The following is an 18,988-nucleotide window of genomic DNA, read 5'->3' on the forward strand; positions in this document are numbered from 1 at the left end:
GTTTTTAACAGTTTAACTATGATATGCCTAGGGATAGTCCTTGTATTCCTGCTGCACTCTTTATAAAGAGACAAATACTGGTAATGACTCAAATATTTAAGAATTTGAGAATGGCTAAGTATTCACTGATATAATGGAATGGCATTAAATAAATATGTAGATTATGTTGGTATAAGATAAAACGTATATGAAATAATGTTTAGTAAAAGGTAGAACAAACTATTATATATACAAAGCTTTGTAAAGTGAAAAATATCTGTATCAGAAACATAAATTTAATAGAGTTATATAAGTCGTGTATTAAGGTATAAGTTTTCTTCCTTTGAAAAGCTGTTTTTTCTAACAGCTTTATTGAGATGTAATTCACATACCATAAAATTCTTCCATGCAAAGTGTACAATTCTAACAATTTTGAATATATTCACAGAGTTGTGCAACCATCACCACATTTTAGAAAAAATTTATCACCCCAGCAACAAACCCCCCATCTATTAACAGTCACTCATTTTCTCCAGTGCCCCCAATCCTAGTCAACCAGTGATCAACTTTCTCTCTCTATGGATTTGCCTATTCTGGACATTCTATATCAATGGAATCATACAATATCTCGTGTTTTCTGACCGGCTTTTTTCACCTAGCATAATGTTTTCAAGTTCATCCATGTTGTAACATGTATCAATAATTTATTTCCTTTTATTTCAAGGTAATATCCCAATATTATCATTTTATATCATAATTAACATTATAATAAATAGCTCTGTGCATAAAACCTTTTAGGATAGATTCCCTAATATGGAATTAGTGGGTCAAAGGAAATGAACTTTTTTTTCCTATTGCATTTTTATCTTATTTATCTATATGCCTCAAAAGATTACATAAATGTGATTTTACTTTAATTTCCTGAAAATGCAAACAAATATTACAGAGAAAATCCTTTTGACCACTCCTCTCTCCCACTCCACTCCTTACCCCTTGGGCCTGTTCCTCTACTTTTCCCCCTAGAGGCAGCCATTATCCTGAATTTGGTACATACCCATCCAATTCATTTTTTAAAAGTCTCTCCTCCCCCCTCTCTGTCTATACATATGTATCTATATATATATATATACACACACACACACACACCTTTTTTTAAAGGTTTTTAATTACATGTTACATGGAGGTTAATAAATCCATTGTGATGCCTGCAACATAAATCCCTATGTGCATTATTAAACAGAACAAAAACTAATTATATCACTTCTATCCTTTCCATCAATATTCATATCATATAAATAAACCATAGAGTAATGGGAGATCTGAATCCCAATAATTGACTCTAATAGCCTTCCTAATAATTCATTCCATGCCCTCAAGATAATACCTTATTGTATTTCAGGAGGCCATTTTAATTTCAAGGAAGGTAAACAGGATTAATTTCAAGGGTCTGCAGATCCTGTGTGGGACCAAAGCACTCAATTTGATTATAGATTTGATAGTTAATTAACTAATTCTTAAACTCTGAAAGTGATGCCTAATTACTGTATAATTGGGGTAGACAATTCCAGCAGCCATTAAAAAAATGGAACTTCGTGTGAACTAAGCCAAATATTTAACGGGCACTTTGCCGATATTTGGTTGAGTATGAGAAAATATTTCTGATTATTAGTGTTTGGAGGAGGCCTCCGGGCATTGCCCAGCAGTCAGGGTGACTGATCAGGTTTAACAGGTTTCCTGGCTGCTGTACAAAAGCTACACGGCAATGATTTGTTACGCAAATTTTTTGATTTTTTTCTGGAAAGAAATGAGTTTTCTTTATACAGAATACCTGTTGGCAGCACATATAATTTATATTGTCATGTAGTTGAGTCTGAATTCTCTCATGTTTCCTAGGCCTTCTTTAACCTCTGAGGATTAAGATGCAATCTCAGGGCAAAGGCTATTTGGTTATCTCCTGGGGATCTTCATGGCAGCTGATCTGCAACTGTCTTAAATGATCTTTTGAAAAACTAGGGAAAGGACTGAATAATAAAACCCATACCAAAATTATTTTTAAAGTTGCAAAATTTTGATTCACTCTATTTAAAAATACTGTGCTGCCCTTTTACATTATTCTACCACTAAGTCACCCATACTAAAATATTATCTCACCTTTTTAGAAGAGAAAGCATTGCTGTTTTTTCAGCTTATTTTGAATTAGAATTTAGTAGGAGTATCAGGCAGATACTAGTTACAGCATTTCCCTATATTCCAGCCCATCTCCCCCATCCATCGTGGAGAGTCCCACTCCCTAAATGGAGTTGGGTATTTGCATAAAATAGCAAGTGAGGAATGAGCAGAAGCACTGTGCTGGTGTAGTACCCACGTTAAGAGCTTTGAGGTAGTGAGAAAACCAAGATGCGCAGTAAGTCTAATTCATTTTGGACTTATTCTGGATGCTTAATAATCAGTGTAAATAAACGGTGCCTATTTTAGCTTATAGTTAGCATCTACAACCCCTTTTTCACATACCTGTAACCTTCACTTAAAAAAAGAAAAAAAGAACATCTATTGTATGTCAAATTCTGGATTTGGTGTTTTGTATATCTTCCTCTCTCTGTTCAATCCTTACAACTCTTCCTGGAGAGTAGGTATTAGTATTATTCTCATCCTTTAGATGAACTTCAAAGAGGTCAGGAGACTTGACCAAAGACTAACCAACAACTGGGGGTTGGGGAGAGCAATCCTGAAATCTGGCAGGCCTGCCGCCCGTCTTCTGGTCAGGGTCTAATCCGGAGCTGAGTTTAAACAGTGCAAAGGGCAATGAAATGGGATAAATGCTGGACTTCCCTCTGCCAGGCTCTGCTGTTAGGCAGTTGCGTGACCCTGGGCATTCTGACTGCAGTGGCAGCCTCTTTAAAGAGGATGCCCTCCCACTGCGAACCAAATGATCCTCGAGGCCCACGGATTCACGTGCTGCAGGGTCCACGTTCTGACCACCTGTCAAACCCTGCGCGGCTGGTGGAAGCCCCATCAGGCCCGGGGAACTGTTAACTGACTACCACGCCCTCCTTCGCTCACTAGGTGTTAATTTACCGGCTGGACTGTTTCAGTCCCTGTCTGCTTCAGGTGCAAAATTTACAACACTGAGCCTGCCCCTGCGGGCACCTAGGTTTTCCCACATCGCCCCAAGTCCGCTGTGTGAGACTTGGGGAAGAAGCCTGGGTGTTTACTGCCCCTTATTTCCTGCTCTACTGCGGCGGCTCGCGGACAGCGGCCCTCGGGTGGCGTTCAAAGTGGGGTTCCCACAGATGCTGCAAACTAAGGGCCATTTTTCTGCTGAATGCGCGTCTTGATGTCCAGGGGGTGGAGGCGGAGAAAGGGGTCCAAGAGCGAGCCAGAAACCAGACAGACAGGTCTGCACGCCCTCCTGCCTGCTCATCCTGCGGCTCCGGCCTCCGTGCACAAAGCTGAAGCGCAGCGGCCGCCGCAGGCTAAGGCTCGGGCTGCGGTCCCAGTGCCACCGCAGGTCTCTCCATCGACCCCATCTCCTGTCCCCGGGCTGCTAGTCCGTCCCCGCCCCCGCCCCGCGGGCTGCCTGCAGGTGAAGCACCGCGCCCGCTGAGTAGGTGCGTGAGGATGATCTCACTCGTGCGCTCCGCGCCAGGAGGAGGAGGAGCGGGAGCAAATCCAACTTCCGGGTAGTGAAGCCGCACGCCACCGGCATCTTGCTTTTTCTTCCCTCCTCCCCGCGTTGTACCCCTCGCCTCTCCCTCCTTTCCTTTTATTCCGGGCCCCACCTGCCAAAATGAACAGCTCGGACGAGGAGAAGCAGTTGCAGCTCATCACCAGTCTGAAGGAGCAAGGTAGGCGGGCGCGCGGCCGCCAGGTGCAGGCAGCCCCGGCTCGTGGGCGGGGACGGCTCCGGGGCGCTGGGTTTGGGGCTGGTGGAAGCTGGGCGGGAGGTGTTGGGGCCGCTGTAGCCCCCTTAGTAGCTCCGTCACCCGTGGAGAAGCGTCCTCCGCGCCCGCGCGCATTGGAGAGCCCAGCGCCAAGAGTAATGTGCGGGTGCCGGGGAGTGTCGGGCCCTGCGGTGCGGGAGGCGCTACCCGCTGGTTGCTTTAGCAGACGATCGGGAGTTGGGGGAAGGGACAGGGATTGGCGCGGACGACGCCCCACGGTACCAGCTTCCACGCGGGTGTAGCGAGTAGGGCTGGCTATCTTGGGAGGGGACGTTTTGGGCAGCTCAGCTGGCTCTGCTCCCTTGGCTTGGCCCCACCCTTGTACACTGGCGCTGGGAGGCCTGCAGCGCTGCTTCAGGGCCTTTCCAGCTTTTCATTCTGGTTTGGTTTATTTCCTCTTTTTTTACCCAGCTAGGATTTTCAGGCCATGGTGTATTTTATCACTTCCCATTTTTGGCAATTTATTAGTGAGTCAATACCCTGCCTGTGTCGGGCTTCCTGAATTCACACTTGGCTCTGGTCCGCAGAAAAGTCGGGCCATGTACATACATGCATTTCTACACTACCTGGTAACTGGAGATTATGCCTTAATAAACTGTTTTAATCAATCATTTTCATCACTTACCACACTTCTGAACAAAGCCAAATTAGTGATCAAATGTGAACCTTACACTTTTAAAATTTAAAATTATTATTACCCTGACCAAAGGTGGCCTGCGAAGATGGGCCAAGAAAGAGAGAAAACATAGCGATTTAGGAAGTAAAAATGTGTAGGAACATGTGGTTTTCTGAATAACTTGCTGACATGGCCATTTAGTGGGAGGGGGCCCTTCTCTGTGGCTAGGCCTAGTATTTAGTCGCAGCTCTTTCACTTCTTTTGGCTCAACTCACCAACTCTGTGAACTTGAAAGTCTCTTCCCTTCCGTGGGTCTTGTGTTGATCAAGCCCTACCTGACTAAAGGCAAGGGCTAAACCAGATGATTTCACTAAGTCCTGACCTGTTGCTCCTTGAAACCACGAACATACCATTTGTAAGGATACGTGGATTCCTCTGGAGTCCACACTCCTGAAAACAAATCTCAACCTGACTGTTTACTAACTGTGTGACCTTGGGGAAATTATTTTACCTCACTGAAATGGACAGACACATTCCTTTGTGGTATCTAGCATCTAGAAAATGTTGGATAAAAATGGCTTTCGCCTTCCCAGTACCTTCAACTCCTATCCTATATTAGCCTAAGGTCATGAAGTCACAAGCATCAGTGAATCTAGTGGGTGGGCATAATGCCTTTATCTGGAATTTCTCAAGTGTTTTAGTGAGGGGCTGGATTCTATTAGTATTTTATTTCTAATAACAGCCCCCCCCCCAACATAAAGACTCTTAATTCATATTCTAGACTTTTGGAACTTTCATTATTGGTAATATCTGTCAGTGGTTATCAGATCTTTTTGATGGATGGTCAGTTTTCAAATAAAATAAAAAATTTTACTTCTTTTATTCTGTATGTGATTTCAAGGATGGATTAAAATTCAGATAATCTACAAGTTGTTTATATTTGATTTTGGAACACATTCTCTGTTGGATTTGTGAGCTGATGAAAAAGGGAGCATTCTTAAGTTTCTGATTCTTTTCTTGTATTATATTTGGAAAACAGACAAATCCATGGCATTGGTATTTTTAGAGGATATTTTTCCTTGATTATAAGTATATCAAAGGCAATGGAACAGTTAGACTTTGAAATTTGTGTTTCTTAAAAGGTACACCTTTTTTTCCGGTAGTGAATCTGGTTACACAGGTGTTGGGATTTCTTCAGCTCACAGTGTGATTTTTATACATTGTGACACCCGGGCATTTGTTTGTCATTGGATCATAGGCTGTGATAACAATTGACTTATTTCAAGAGTATTTAATTGCCATTTGACCTATGGAACTAACTAGGAAGCTAGGGATTTGAGATAGAAAAATAGGCAGTTAGGTGTTTGGGCTCTTACCAATACTATGATCAATTTTGCATGCTATTGGTTTCTATGATTTATTTTTGAAAATAGACAATACTTTTTACTACCTGTTAACATTGTGAATAATTCCACTACTCCTATTTAATGTGATCAAGAGGGCTCATGATCAATTAGTCTGTATTCCTTTTTTAATGCTGAGTGTACATTAATTTATTCCTTTAACAAAACCTTAGCAGGTACCTACCATATATGAGGCTCATGTGCTAGGCATTGGGGGTTGAGATGGTAGACCAGACAGTCCCTACTCTCTCCGAGTTTCTTGTCAAATAGACAGTCATTAATCAAATAATCATACAAATAAATTTGTACAATTATACATTTTTTATTCTAGGATAGATTCTTAGAAATGGAGTTCTTGGATTAGAGGGCTTGTACACAGAGTTGTGCCAGACATTGCAGAAGTGCCCGCCAAAGTGGCTTTACCGGTTCACGGTCACCCCAGCACTGCCCATTTCCCCACATGCTGGTCAACATTGACCAGCAGCAAGCTTTACTGATTTTGACAGCCTGACAACTTTCTTAATTTTTGCTGGTCTGATGAACAAAAATGGTACCTTTAAAAAATTTGTGTTACCTGGTCGTCAGTGGGGTTTGAAATCTTTTTACATGTTTACTGGCCATTTAGGTTTTATCATATCGTTCCTTCCCTAGTGAGTTGTAAGTCTAAAATTTGAGCCCGTTTCCCCAGGAGAGTGTTCAGAAAGAGGGTTCCTATCTACTCTAAATGGCAGAGCTGACAGCAGCCTTCCCTAATGTGAAGGCTTCAGTGGTGTGGTGAATAAGGTTGCTTTTGACAAAAGTTGTGAAATGTAATGACAGAGTCTGTCATAATATGAACAATCTCTAATTTATACTTACCATTCCCTAAGCTCTATGTCTTATAAATCACACCCACTTCTGAATTACTTCAAAACATTGTATGTTCTCTTTTGGTGAATGGTATAATTAGCTATATTATGTCTTTCTAGAAAGTTATATTATGTCCCTTTAAAAAAAATTAGCCAGTGTGCAATTGCTTGTGTTCAAGCAGATGTTGAGGTAATGAGGTAATTCTCTTTTTGTCTTTTTGGGGCTTTATTTTATTGGACTGATTGACATCTTTAGTGCACTGAGAAATGGCAACTTGGGATACTATTTCCGATGCATATTTCCTAGCTACTAAAGTGGACATTTCCCTTGCAAAACATCATACAATTTGCTCCCTTTCCAGAATTCTGTGGGAAATGATAGATTTTGCTCAGCATATATTTAAGGTACATGATTTCTTTGCAATTCATTCAACCCACATGCATTGAATATTTATAGCCAGGCACTGTGCTAGGCATCAGAGGTATAGAGATGAATAAAACCTTGTCTCTGCTGGTGAGGAGTTCCTAGTCTAGAGATGGTGATAGGCATTTATATTCTAGGAAGAGTGTCTAATTGGCCTAGTTTGGGTCGTGTGTTTAAATCCTTTGGCCAGGGAAAGGCGAGCTGGCTTGATTGGAAGCCTCACAAAGACCAATAGATTGGAGTAGTTGTCCAAAAAAGAATGGGGTGCCACTACCAGAAGTGGGAATGCAAGCCTGGGCAGACACAAACAACAGATGTCCACTAAACTGGTCAACGTAGTAGTGATGTGTCATGTGGAACTTGTTGAGAAAGTTTTGAAGAGAGTGACTGACAGTTACCAATGAGGATGCTCTAATGTAAGACCAAAACAAGTACCACCACCACCAAACCAAAAGTTGTGGGCTCTTCTTGGGCTAACACTACTTAAAATGGGTTTCCTATGGTAAGATAACTGGTTTTAAATCAAGTTAACCTCCTTTCTCTTTAAAGTTGGTATCATTTTCCCCAGGATTGTTGACATAGTGCTTAAGGTTCAGATGGAAATTTAGTCAAGCTTATTCTTGGAGCCGAGTTAGTAATTGAAAGAGGCTTCTAGTGTTCCTTTGGCTTCTGGGCTAGAAAGTAGCTAGAGCATTATTTTGACAAAAGGGGGTGAAACTATTGTCTACCACAATGACCACATCAGTCTGGAAAAGCTGAAGACTTTTCAGTGTTGGATCCATACAAAGTCAGTCAGCAGGAAGCTGTCTGGGGCTAAATGATCGCTTTGGTGTCAGGTGCAAACTTGTCTTTACACCACTATTTCTCCAAGTGTGGTCCAGGGCCAACTATACCTCAGTAACCAGGGTACGTGTGTACTTACTTCCTTAATTATGAAAAGAAGCCTGGTAAATTTAGTTTTCTTTGGTTACATTTTTGTCAAGTTTTTTGCTTTTACAACAAAGTATGATATAGATTGAGAAAAGTGCATAAAATATAAATGAACATCTCAATGAGTTATTAAAAAAAAATGTTTCTAACAACACTTAGAACATTTCCAGAAGCCCCTTCATAATCCCTCTGATCACTATCACCTTCCTTTCCCCAAGTATATTCAGTGTCACCAAAGATAAGTTTTGCCAGTTTCTGAAATTTACATAAATGGAATCATACAATATGTATTATTTGCTTCTGTGTTCTTTCACTCATTATGTGTGTGAGATTTATCAATATTATAGCACAGAGTTTTCTTCATTTGAGTTGCTGAGTAGTATTGTGCTGTGTGAATATGCCAAAAAAATTTTTTTAAGCTAATATACTTTAGGTCATGGGTCAACAGACTTTTTCTGTAAATGGCCAGAAAGTATTTTAGGCTTTGTGGGCCATGTGGTTTTTGTTATAAACCAGTTTACTTATTACAAATGCAGTTTCCTCCTAAAGTTGGTGAGCTACTGCCCAAGAGACACCAGTTGGGCACTTCTCCATGGGAGGGATACTCAGCATGGGCTGAGGAGCTACATCTTCTAGTCAGAATTTCACCATTCACTTAACGCGTCCGCTAGGTAGATAAATCTTACTTTTGTTTTATTAAAAATTAAATTTAGAAATAAACATATGCTTATAGAAAAAATAAGCATATAAAGTGAAAAGTACAATTAACTTATTCCCTCTAACCCATTGTTTCCCAATATTTATTTCATTATACTCTCTTAAGGAGTCTTTTTTGACATTTTTCCCCCAATTGCTTCCCCTCTCCATGAAATTTTAATACCACAGATATAGTATACATCTGTTTATGTACTGTGATCCTTTGGAGGGCTACAAACCTTTGTAATATCTAAGGTTTTTTTCTCTTTGAGGTGCTGCACCCCATTGATAAGCATGCTCGAACCCCATTTCCATTCCTCAGTTATCTACTGTTAACCTTTTGTTGTATTTCCTTCCAGAAATTGTATATGTATGTACATATATATTTCACTTAATATATATTACAGAATTTATATCCATGCATATAGAGCTAAATGTTTAAAAATTGATTGGCTAGTATTCCTCTGTACGGATCTCTCACAATGTATTGTCCCCTAGATGGGCACTTCTGTGTTTCTGTATTTTTACTATTAAAAATAAATAATGCTTTTGGCAATAGATAAGAGTTGGAGACATCAGATGAACTCATGTTTAGCTTAATACAGATACAGATGTTTTACATACAGAAATATTTATAGATATGTATGTATGTATTAGATTAGTATACACGCATGTATTTCCTTGCTCTGTCACCTGAGAGTGTGGGTGTACAGTAGCAGTGAGCACATCTAACTCAGAACGTGGCTTCTAATACCGTTCTCCAATGAAAGGACCAGTGGTGGATCCTTTGGGAGGTGCTTAGGTCATGAGGATGGAGCCCTCATGAATGGGATGTGTTCTTATAAAAAGAGGCCCACAGAGATCCCTCCTTCCTTCTCCTAACACCATCACATTGGGTATTAGGATTTCAACATATGAATTTGGAAGAGACACAGCATTTAGACCACAGCACAGACCAACCCTGATACGATGTAGGAGGGGACTATAAAGGGTGTGAATATCAGGAGGTGGGAATCATTGGGGGCTTTCTTGGAGGCTGACTACCACAGAGTTGGTGGGTGAGCATTAGCCTTTTCCTTGAGTTCCACCTGAATTCTGCAACAGAGAGGCAATTCCCAAAGTTTGCCTTCTTAGAAGCGCTGCACAGCAGTCTGAAGACATGGGAAATCAGACTCAGGTTAACCTTCACGTCCAGTCAATACATTTTTATTAGATACGGAATCAGGGATGCTGCTTTGTATAACCCTGGAAGAACAGGCATCTACATAAATGAGGCCCTTTGAAATGGCCCTGCTTACTGCATTCTCAGTGCGGCATTAAGTGCTGCCAGATTGGGGACAGAGGTTGTCTTAGAGAAAGAAAAAAAAGGAACAGGGCTCCTAGGAGAAAAGGCTGATTCTAGGGCTAGGGTCACTGGGACAGGAAATGTACACATGAGCCTGGAGCATCCTGTAGTACTGGAAACTAAGGAAGTGCTCAGACAAATAAGCCCACAGTGATGGGGATATGTCAAAGAGATACAGTAGCCAACTGAATGAACTTCCAGTGGCCAAAGATGGAACAATTTGAACACCAAAATATTGGATTATAACCCAGAGTATAAAATAAGTATTCATGGGTCCATACTGATATAAATAAATGATTGAAAAAAGAGACAAATATTCCATACATAACAATTCCAAGTAATTTATGTAGATTGTCCCGCTCAAAGAGGTGGAGCATAACACCCTGCTCTTTAAGTATGGGCTGTGCATAGAGATTCCCTTCCAAAGAGGACAGTGTGGAAAGGGGAGAAAGAGAGTAACTTTACAGTGGAGAAACCTGACAGACTTTACTTCCGCTAGGTGATCAAGGTCAACTTCAATAGCAATTTAAGTCATGTTGATGGTGTGCATGTTTGATATGAGGTGATGAAAATGGTGTTTCACCTCTGCAGTTTTCCCCTAAGAACCCATAGCCCCAGTTTAATCATGAGGAAAGCATGAGACACATCCCCATTGAGGGGCAGTCTAAAAAATAACTGACCAGTCCTCCTCGAAACTGTCAAAGTCATCAAAAACAAGGAATGTCTGAGAAACTGTCACAGCCAAGAGGTGTCTAAGGAGACATGACAACTAAATGCAATGTGGTACCTGGATGGGATCCTGGAACAGAAATAGAAGATTAGGTAAAAACTAAGGAAATATGAATAAAGTATGGACTTTAGTTCATAATAATGTGTCAATATTGGTCTATTAATTGTAATAAATGTACCATACTAATGTAAGATGTTGATTATAGGAGAAACTTGTGTAGGGTATATGGGAACTCTCTGTACTATCTTTGCAATTTTGCTGTAAATCTAAAGTTCATAAAATTAAAGTTTATTAAAAATAATGTTTCTTAAATCCTTGTACGCATATATCAGTAAGTGCAGCTGTAGGAAAAAAATCTCAAAAGTGGAATTGTTGGATCCAAAAAGTGAGTGTATTTTAAACTTTGTTGTGCTGTAGATTTTATCCTATAAAGCTGTTACACAGGCAGGCTTTGCTTTAAAATGTAGAAGGAACATGAGTTTTGTTTTTCTCTGTTTACCATGCTGGCTAAGCATTTTAAACATTAAAATATGAGTTCTGAAATTTCTGTATGCTACAATGAACAGTAGTATATTAGGATCCTTTTAGTTACTTAATTTTATCTCAAATCCTCTGTCACACAAATCAGGGTATGATTCTATTATATATATATATATATATATATATATTTATTTGTTTGTTTTAAATGAGACTCTTTGGGAGCAGTTTTAGGTTTACAGAAAAATTGAGCTGAAAGTACAGAGAATTCCCACATTGCCCCTCCTCATTTCCCCTATTATCATCTTGTATTAGTGTGGTATATTTTGTAGAATTGATGAGCCAGTATTCATACATTACTACTAAAGTCCATAGTTGACGTTAGGGTTCATTCTTTATCTTGTACATTCTGTGGGTTTTGACAAATGCATGACCTGTACCTACCAGTATGTTTTCGTACAGAATAATTTCACTGCTCCAAAAATTCCCTCTGCTCTGCCTGTTCATCACTCTCTCCTTACCCCATCGCAACCACTGATCTTTGGACTGGCTCCATAGTTTTGCTTTTTCCAGAAAATGTCATATAGTTGGAATTGTATAGTATGTAGACTTTTTAAACTGGTTTCTTTCACTTAGCAATATGCATTTAAGGTTCCTCCAAGTCTTTTTTTGTAGCTTGATAGCTCATTTATTTCTTTTTGTCACTGAATAATACTCCATTGTATGGATGTACCACAGTTTATCCTTTTACCTGTTGAAGAATATCATGGTTGCTTCCAAGTTTTGGCAATTATGAAGAAAGCTGCTATAAACATTCATGTGGCGGTAAGGTATTGGGGAAGGGAAGTGTTGTATAGTCCTGTGATAAGGTGTCAGTCTTTTAGTGAGCCTGTGCCCCTGAGCTATGACTTTCATAAGCGCTTCTCAGTTTTTTTTTTTTTCCTTTTAGGTGAGACAGGAAAGCTAGGGGGCGCTGGAGTTAGGTATATGCCTTCCCCCATGTGGAAGGCTAGAGGGGGCTGAAGTTGGGTATTATCTCCCCCCAAGTCTGTTAGGCTCTGGTAAAATAATTTCTCCTAAGGACAGGCCTTGTTAAGACGAACAGAATGCTCGTATTTCCCAGTGGCTACTTTCCCCCTTCCCCACCAGAAGCAGTAGGGAAATTTTTTCTGATATTCACTGGGAGGACCTAGCAGCACTCCTGGAGGTAAAGCTCACCAGCATGTGGGGGCCTTCCTAAGACTGGCCCACCCCCTGGAGTTTTTAACTCTCAAACTTATTAAAACTGAGCCTCCGGCAATTTGTCAGTCACAGTTTAGGTTTTCCTATCTTCGTACTAGTTGGTGAGGAGGTTCTGCACCTTGGCTTCTGCTCTAATAACTTGTGATCCTCTGTATCTGCCTGAGTATCTCCCCAATTTTTGGAGTAGCAATTTGCCCTGTGACCTCAATTCTCCGATGAATCTAAGAAGAGTTGTTGATTCTTGGTTTGTTCAGCTTTTTGGTTGTTGTGAGGACAGGAGTGTCAATTTACAAGCTCCTTACATGCCAGACCAGAAACCAGACTTATATATGTATTTTAACATTACTCAGTTTCCTTTCTTTCTGTTGGTTAATTTGAAGCCATTAATATAGTGTGTTGAGAGTACTTTTTAGGCATCATTAATTTGTTAACATTGAACTATATGTTCTACCAAGTAATGAGTGAATTTCATGTTTGCCATAATTTCTTTTTGGATGTGAAATCTGTTGCCTTTGTTTTTTGACCAGATTTTCCAGTGTGTTTTCCCTGGTGTTTCTAATGCTTTAATGAACAAATGAGGTATAAATGACTTCTCTTTCTTCTCTGGCTTTACGAGCAGGACTCATTGGGATGTGTGCAGAAGGGAATAATGTCCTAATTGAACATTATATGTTATGACTCATGTCCTCATTTCCTGTTAGTAAGAAGTATTTCAAAGCTCCATGAGTCTCAAAGATGCATACTCAATGGATGAGAATCTCCATTAAAGAGCTCATGAGCTAGTGTGTTTTTTTTGGTTATATTTGATGACTATTTAAATCTTCATTTTTATTAAGTATCCTGTTATGTGATGTAAGAGACCCTTTCAATATGGGAAGAAGAGTATGTGCACTTTCATAATTTGTTCATGTGGGGACCTGGATCCATTCTTCCTTCTTCCTTAACACACATTTATCAAGTCAGGCATTGTGATAGATGTTGGCATCTGCATACATAAAGATAAAGTCCTCACCCTAGAGGATTATTTGTGGTCTAGTGCTTTAGCACACTGCACACAGTACTGCTCAGTAGTTTTTTACATGAATGACTTTGGGAATCAGACTCGTTCTGCCTCCACTATTTCTTACTGTGGGATTTGACTTCTCTATGCATTTGTGTCTTCGTTTGTTAAATGAAGATGTTAATGTTTGGCTTAATTGCTCTACATCACAGATTTATATGAACCAGCCATTCACTCAACATAAGCATTGGCTCTGTGCTTGATATTCTGCTGGGTCTAAGGTATCTAGCAATGAATTGAGTGGGAGAAAAGACAAGAAAACAGACCTATGCTCAGATAATTTATAATGTTATATGTAGATGCTCTAATAGAGATGTATGACCAGTGTACTCTGGTAGTGTATTAGAAACATAAGTGCTGATTTTTGCCTGAAGTATGGGGGAGGGTTTCTTAGAGGAAATGACAGTTGAATTGCGTTGAAAAGGAGGGGCTAGGGAAGATGGGAAGGGGAAGACCTTGTAGGCAGAAGAAAAAATATTTGTAAAGGCACCTGGGTATGAAAGGTCTTAGATGGTTCAGGGAAGCTTGGGACTTTGGGTGTGATGGAGTGAGTTGTGGTCTCTGAGGCTGAACGGTGGGGAGAGAGTGGAGTCTCAGATTGTAAAGCTAACGTCTTTGGGGGCTTTTAAACAAAAGAGTGAGATAGCCAGGTTGCTTTGTTACTATGCTAACTACTTTATAAAGAATGAACTTGGGATAGAGGGAGACTAGAGGCTAGATGAGAGGGTTTTGCCATTATTGAGGGTCAGAATTAGGGCAGAGATACTAGCTGTAGAGTAAGGGCAGGCTGGAGAAATGTTTTAAGAGATCTGAGCAGTTTCATGTTCCTTTGGAGGTGGGAGAAAGTGAGGAATCAAGGAGGATCCTGAGGTTCTAGCTTGAGGACCAGGTAGATGATGACGTGAATGAAAGGAGGTCCTGCATACAGGAAGTGGGAGGTTTGGATGAAAGGGAGGTGATGAGCTCACTTTCTGACGTGTTGAGCCTGAAGTGTTTTTAGGGTATTTGGACAGATGTCCAGAACAGTACTGTCCAGTAGAACTTTCTGCTGTGATGGAAATGTTTTGTGTCTACTGTCCACTCTGGTAGCCACTAACCACATGTAGCTATTGAGCACTTGAAATGTGGCTAGTGCAATTGAAGAACTGAATTTTAAATTTTATTTAATCTTAATTAGTTTAAATGTAAATAGCCACATGTTGCTAGTGGCTACCATATTTGACAGTACAGGTCTAGAAAGTATTGGTTGGAAGTACTGATCTGGAGCTCATGCTAGAGATAGGGTGACTAACGTACCTGGGGCTGAGAGGTTTCCAGGGACACTGGACTCTTCAGTGCTAAAACTGGGAAAGTCCCAGGCAAACTGACTGTTGTTCAACCTAGCCAAGGTGTTTTGGCCTGTAGTTATCAACTTTTGTTGTCCTGTTTCTGAAACAACCAACTCTTCTCAGTCGCTTCCTGGTCTGGCTATGTCATGATTTGCAGTTTGGAAAGAAAACTCCTTTTTTTGGCATTAGGGAGTTAGAAATAGAAAACCAGCATGATTCTTGAAACACATGCTCTCTGCCTGATACTCTCCTTGTTTTCTCCACATCTTCCTTTTTCTTCCATTCTATGCTCTTATGTAGTGATTCCCCACTTTGGCTGCACATTTGAATCACCTGGGGTGCTGACGTCTGAAAAAAACATATGTATGGATGCCCAAGCTCCACCCTAGACTAGTTAAATCGGCATCTTGGGTTGGGGGTCAGGGGGTGGGGAATAGTGGAGGGGGGCGGGGCCGGTGTTAAAAGCTCCCCAGGTGATTCTAATGTGCAGCCAGGATCGAAAACTGCAGCTCTCAGACATGCTTCCACTTCTTTGGTGCCTTGTTTTTTACTAGAATAACTACAGTTGGTTTTTATCCCCCTTTCTCCTCCCTTTATTTGTTGGAGGATAGTAATACCTAGGGTTTTAGAGGTTTTCTGCTCTGCCATCTTTCAGGTCATGTGTGACAAAAATAAGCTGGAGACTGAGGGCATTAGGGAGCATCTAGTCTCTTGTCATGCACATGAGACTTGATGTACTTTGCTGTATCAGTAATAACCATGGCTGACATGTATTGAACGCTTAATATGCCTAAGGACTCTTACGTCTTACAGGTTAACTCACTCAGTCTTAATAACAGCGCTATGAGAGATGTGTAATTGTTATTCCTGTTTTCCAGATGAGGAATCTGAGACTCTGATTAGCCAATTTTCCCAGGGTCCCCTGGCTAGTAAGTGCTCAGGCTGGGATTAGGCTGCACTTTTTAATTACTCTGCTGTATGACCTTATAGTACAGTGAAATATACTACACTTGTAAACCCAAGAGATGAAGTCCTCCCCAAACTGTGGATATCTTTCATATGGCAGAGAATTGGTCAGATTCATCTTTTCTTTTGCATTGGTTAATTCAAGATTTGGAGGATCTCTCTCATCAAATCACTTGAGCTGTGCAACTCACTTAAAAAAAATTTCAAATTGTGTGAGCCAGTTCTGAAACAGTAAGAAGGCTTTCTCTGTGACCCTTTAGCATTGCCAAAAAAGAAGCAGCTGAATAATAGTGGTCATTTCAGTTTTTGCCAGTTTTCTTGAGGATAGGGTTACGTATGTCTTCGCTATGATATATAGGTATATGTGTGTGTGTGTGTGTGTGTGTGTGTGTGTGTGTGTGTAAATATTATTAGGACAGTGAGCTTGGTTTTTTAAATTCAAAGAAATAAAAATAGGAGTAAATATTTTTTTCCTTTTATGCCCTATCCCTCAAGGGTCCCCTTGCTGCTAACAAGCGCTTGAATTCTTCCCATACTTTCCTTCTCCTTTCCCTGTACCTGCTTTATTATTATTTTTTAAGTTGCACTTAGTCACAAGATAGCATATTTTCTCTGGTTTCCATTAACGTATGATAGGTGAAGGATTCTCAATTAATGCTTTTCATTAAGACCCATTAATGGGGAGTCTACAGTGTTTCATCTGGATTCCATTGGCAATATAATGGAAGAATAGTATTGGTGTTTTAAAAAAGCCTTCAAAGCCGTTATATGATGTTTTAAATAGAAAAAAATTTTCCTAACGTCAATATGAGATCATGGTTTTACAAGCCTCTGTTATTTGTTTTGTACGTCTGTAAAAGTCGGTCATCTAGAATAGAGTGGTAAATCAATTTTGATTTTTCAGCTTCACCTACAGATATTTTTAAATGTCAGGTAAACCAAAAGTCTCTTGATAAAATATACATTTATTTTTTGAAACAATATTAGATATAGTAATAAGACTTGGGACATGGCCATAGACTACCAATGGTGTTAAAAATGCCTATTTTTAGAAGCTCTTAGTTCTTCTTTCTCTCTGTTAAAGAAGGAGGGGAGCGGGGCCCGCCCGGTGGCGCAGCAGTTAAGTGCGCACGTTCTGCTTCAGGCAGCCTGGGGTTCGCGGGTTTGGATCCCGGGTGCGGACATGGCACTGCTTGACAAGCCATGCTGTGGTAGGCATCCCACATATAAAGTAGAGGAAGATGGGCACGGATGTTAGCTCAGGGCCAGTCTTCCTCAGCAAAAGGAGGAGGATTGGCAGCAGATGTTAGCTCAGGGCTGATCTTCCTCAAAAAAAGAAAAACAGGAGGAGAAGAGGTATTTTATTGATTTTTCAGAACTAAGGACAATTTAGTTTATACTCATTGGTTGGGGTTTGTGTGGTGAAGGCTGATGAGTGGCTGGTGTGCAGAGCGCTGCATTCTGTGGTCAGTCAAATCTTTTCTGTGGAAAACATCATTATTTTTAGAAGGGCTATGTCTTTACATGTATACTTTCAGCTGTTTTATGGGCTACTTTTCAAGGATTTTGGGGGGGTATGACTTCAATAAAATTGTCCATTCATTCTTATTTAGATAGTCATGGAGTGCTAATAAAACTTCTGGGCACTGGTGGTGTAATCCCATAAATATTTGTTCATTTGAATTGGATTTTAACGTTTCCGTCCTCCCATCACGGTAGCTGTTCTGAGTCCTTTGGATCACTGTTGGAGGAAACAAAGCATGTACTTTACCGTGTGAGTTGTCTGTTTTTGGGGTGTTCTTTACTCCGGTGGTTAGAATCATATACTTCTAGGATTAATAACCAGATTATCTGGGATGTTCTTGAAGCCACTGGTTTCAGATTTTTTATTTCCATCTTCAGGTTATTCATAGAAATAGGAAGATTTGTTGGTCTTTTTTTTTTTTTTAAGAAAAACTGAGCTTTTCGTAGATAAATTTAAAATTTTTTTTAAAAAGTCAAAGTATAAAAATCCAATCTGATGATTCCCTAGCTGTCTGCTGCCAGTGAAGGTGCTGGTCTGGGAGTGGGCAGCAGTTCTGCCAGGCCTACCTTACACATTTTGCTCCATCATTAATCCTAGATCATTCTCTTTCTTTCCATGATGCACTCTAAACATTGTATTCTCAGCTGTAAGGATATCTAAAAATGGTGCTTTGGCATTTGAATGAATGATGAATGTGGGGGTTCAGGTTATCGTATTTTTCTGGCAATAGAGGGTTTTAAGTAGAAAACCACTGTTTTTCCACATAGTTGGAAATATTTCTGAACAATTCACATATTTTTCCACCTTAGTGAAATGAATCTGGCTGGTATCTGGTCATGGTTTGGTGATTGATGTCTTGCAGTACCTGAAAATAGTTGTTCTTAGCTGAATGGTCAAAGCATAAACTTTTTGTTCTGTGGATAAAGCAGTTGTGTGACATAAGAATTGAATGTGCAAGCTTACTTTATTTCCTGGAGGCCGATTTAAAAAATAAACCTTTGATAACAGCATCACAGACTAATTGTGCTGGAAGGAACTTCAGGGAACACCCACCTATTTCCTTTCACAGCACCAAGTGCTGGGCATCAAGAGCAGTGACTTGTCGTAGGTCTCTTGTGGCTCATAGGTCTTACTGATGATGGAGGGAGAAGTGAATTTCAGCTTGGTGGGCCCACATCTACTATGGCCTCTTTTTCTTCCTTACTCTTAAAAGCAGAGGCCCCTCTTCTGTGGCCTCTTCTTCACCCCACCCCGAACCTAATAAATAGACAGTACGGGCTAGTTGGCTTCCCAGGTTTTCCTGCAGTAAACTTTTGATAATGTTATAATGTTGCTTTCCTTTTTTTCTTCTAGCAATAGGCGAATATGAAGACCTTAGAGCAGAGAACCAGAAAACAAAGGAGAAGGTTTGTACTTTACCCTTTTTTTCCTTTCTTACATATGTAAAAGCCTGGACGGCATGGCGCATTGTTCTGCCA

The 18,988-nt window shown here is 40.3% G+C and overlaps 1 protein-coding gene across 3 annotated transcripts in view; it reads left to right on the top strand.

The window, feature by feature from the left end:
- The first annotated feature begins 2,822 nt into the window (after positions 1-2,822).
- The window catches only part of SHTN1 (shootin 1), a 95,662-nt gene continuing 79,496 nt past the window's right edge, over positions 2,823-18,988 (top strand). For all 3 annotated transcript variants that reach the window (XM_014849260.3, XM_014849262.3, XM_044750192.2), the window contains exons 1-2: positions 2,823-3,824; positions 18,864-18,916. In XM_014849260.3, coding sequence (XP_014704746.1) covers positions 3,767-3,824; positions 18,864-18,916 — 111 coding nt within the window. In that variant the 5' untranslated portion in view covers positions 2,823-3,766. The remainder of the gene's footprint in view (positions 3,825-18,863; positions 18,917-18,988) is intronic.

This window comes from Equus asinus, chromosome 2 (assembly GCF_041296235.1).
Source record: "Equus asinus isolate D_3611 breed Donkey chromosome 2, EquAss-T2T_v2, whole genome shotgun sequence".
NCBI classification, from domain to species: domain Eukaryota; kingdom Metazoa; phylum Chordata; class Mammalia; order Perissodactyla; family Equidae; genus Equus; species Equus asinus.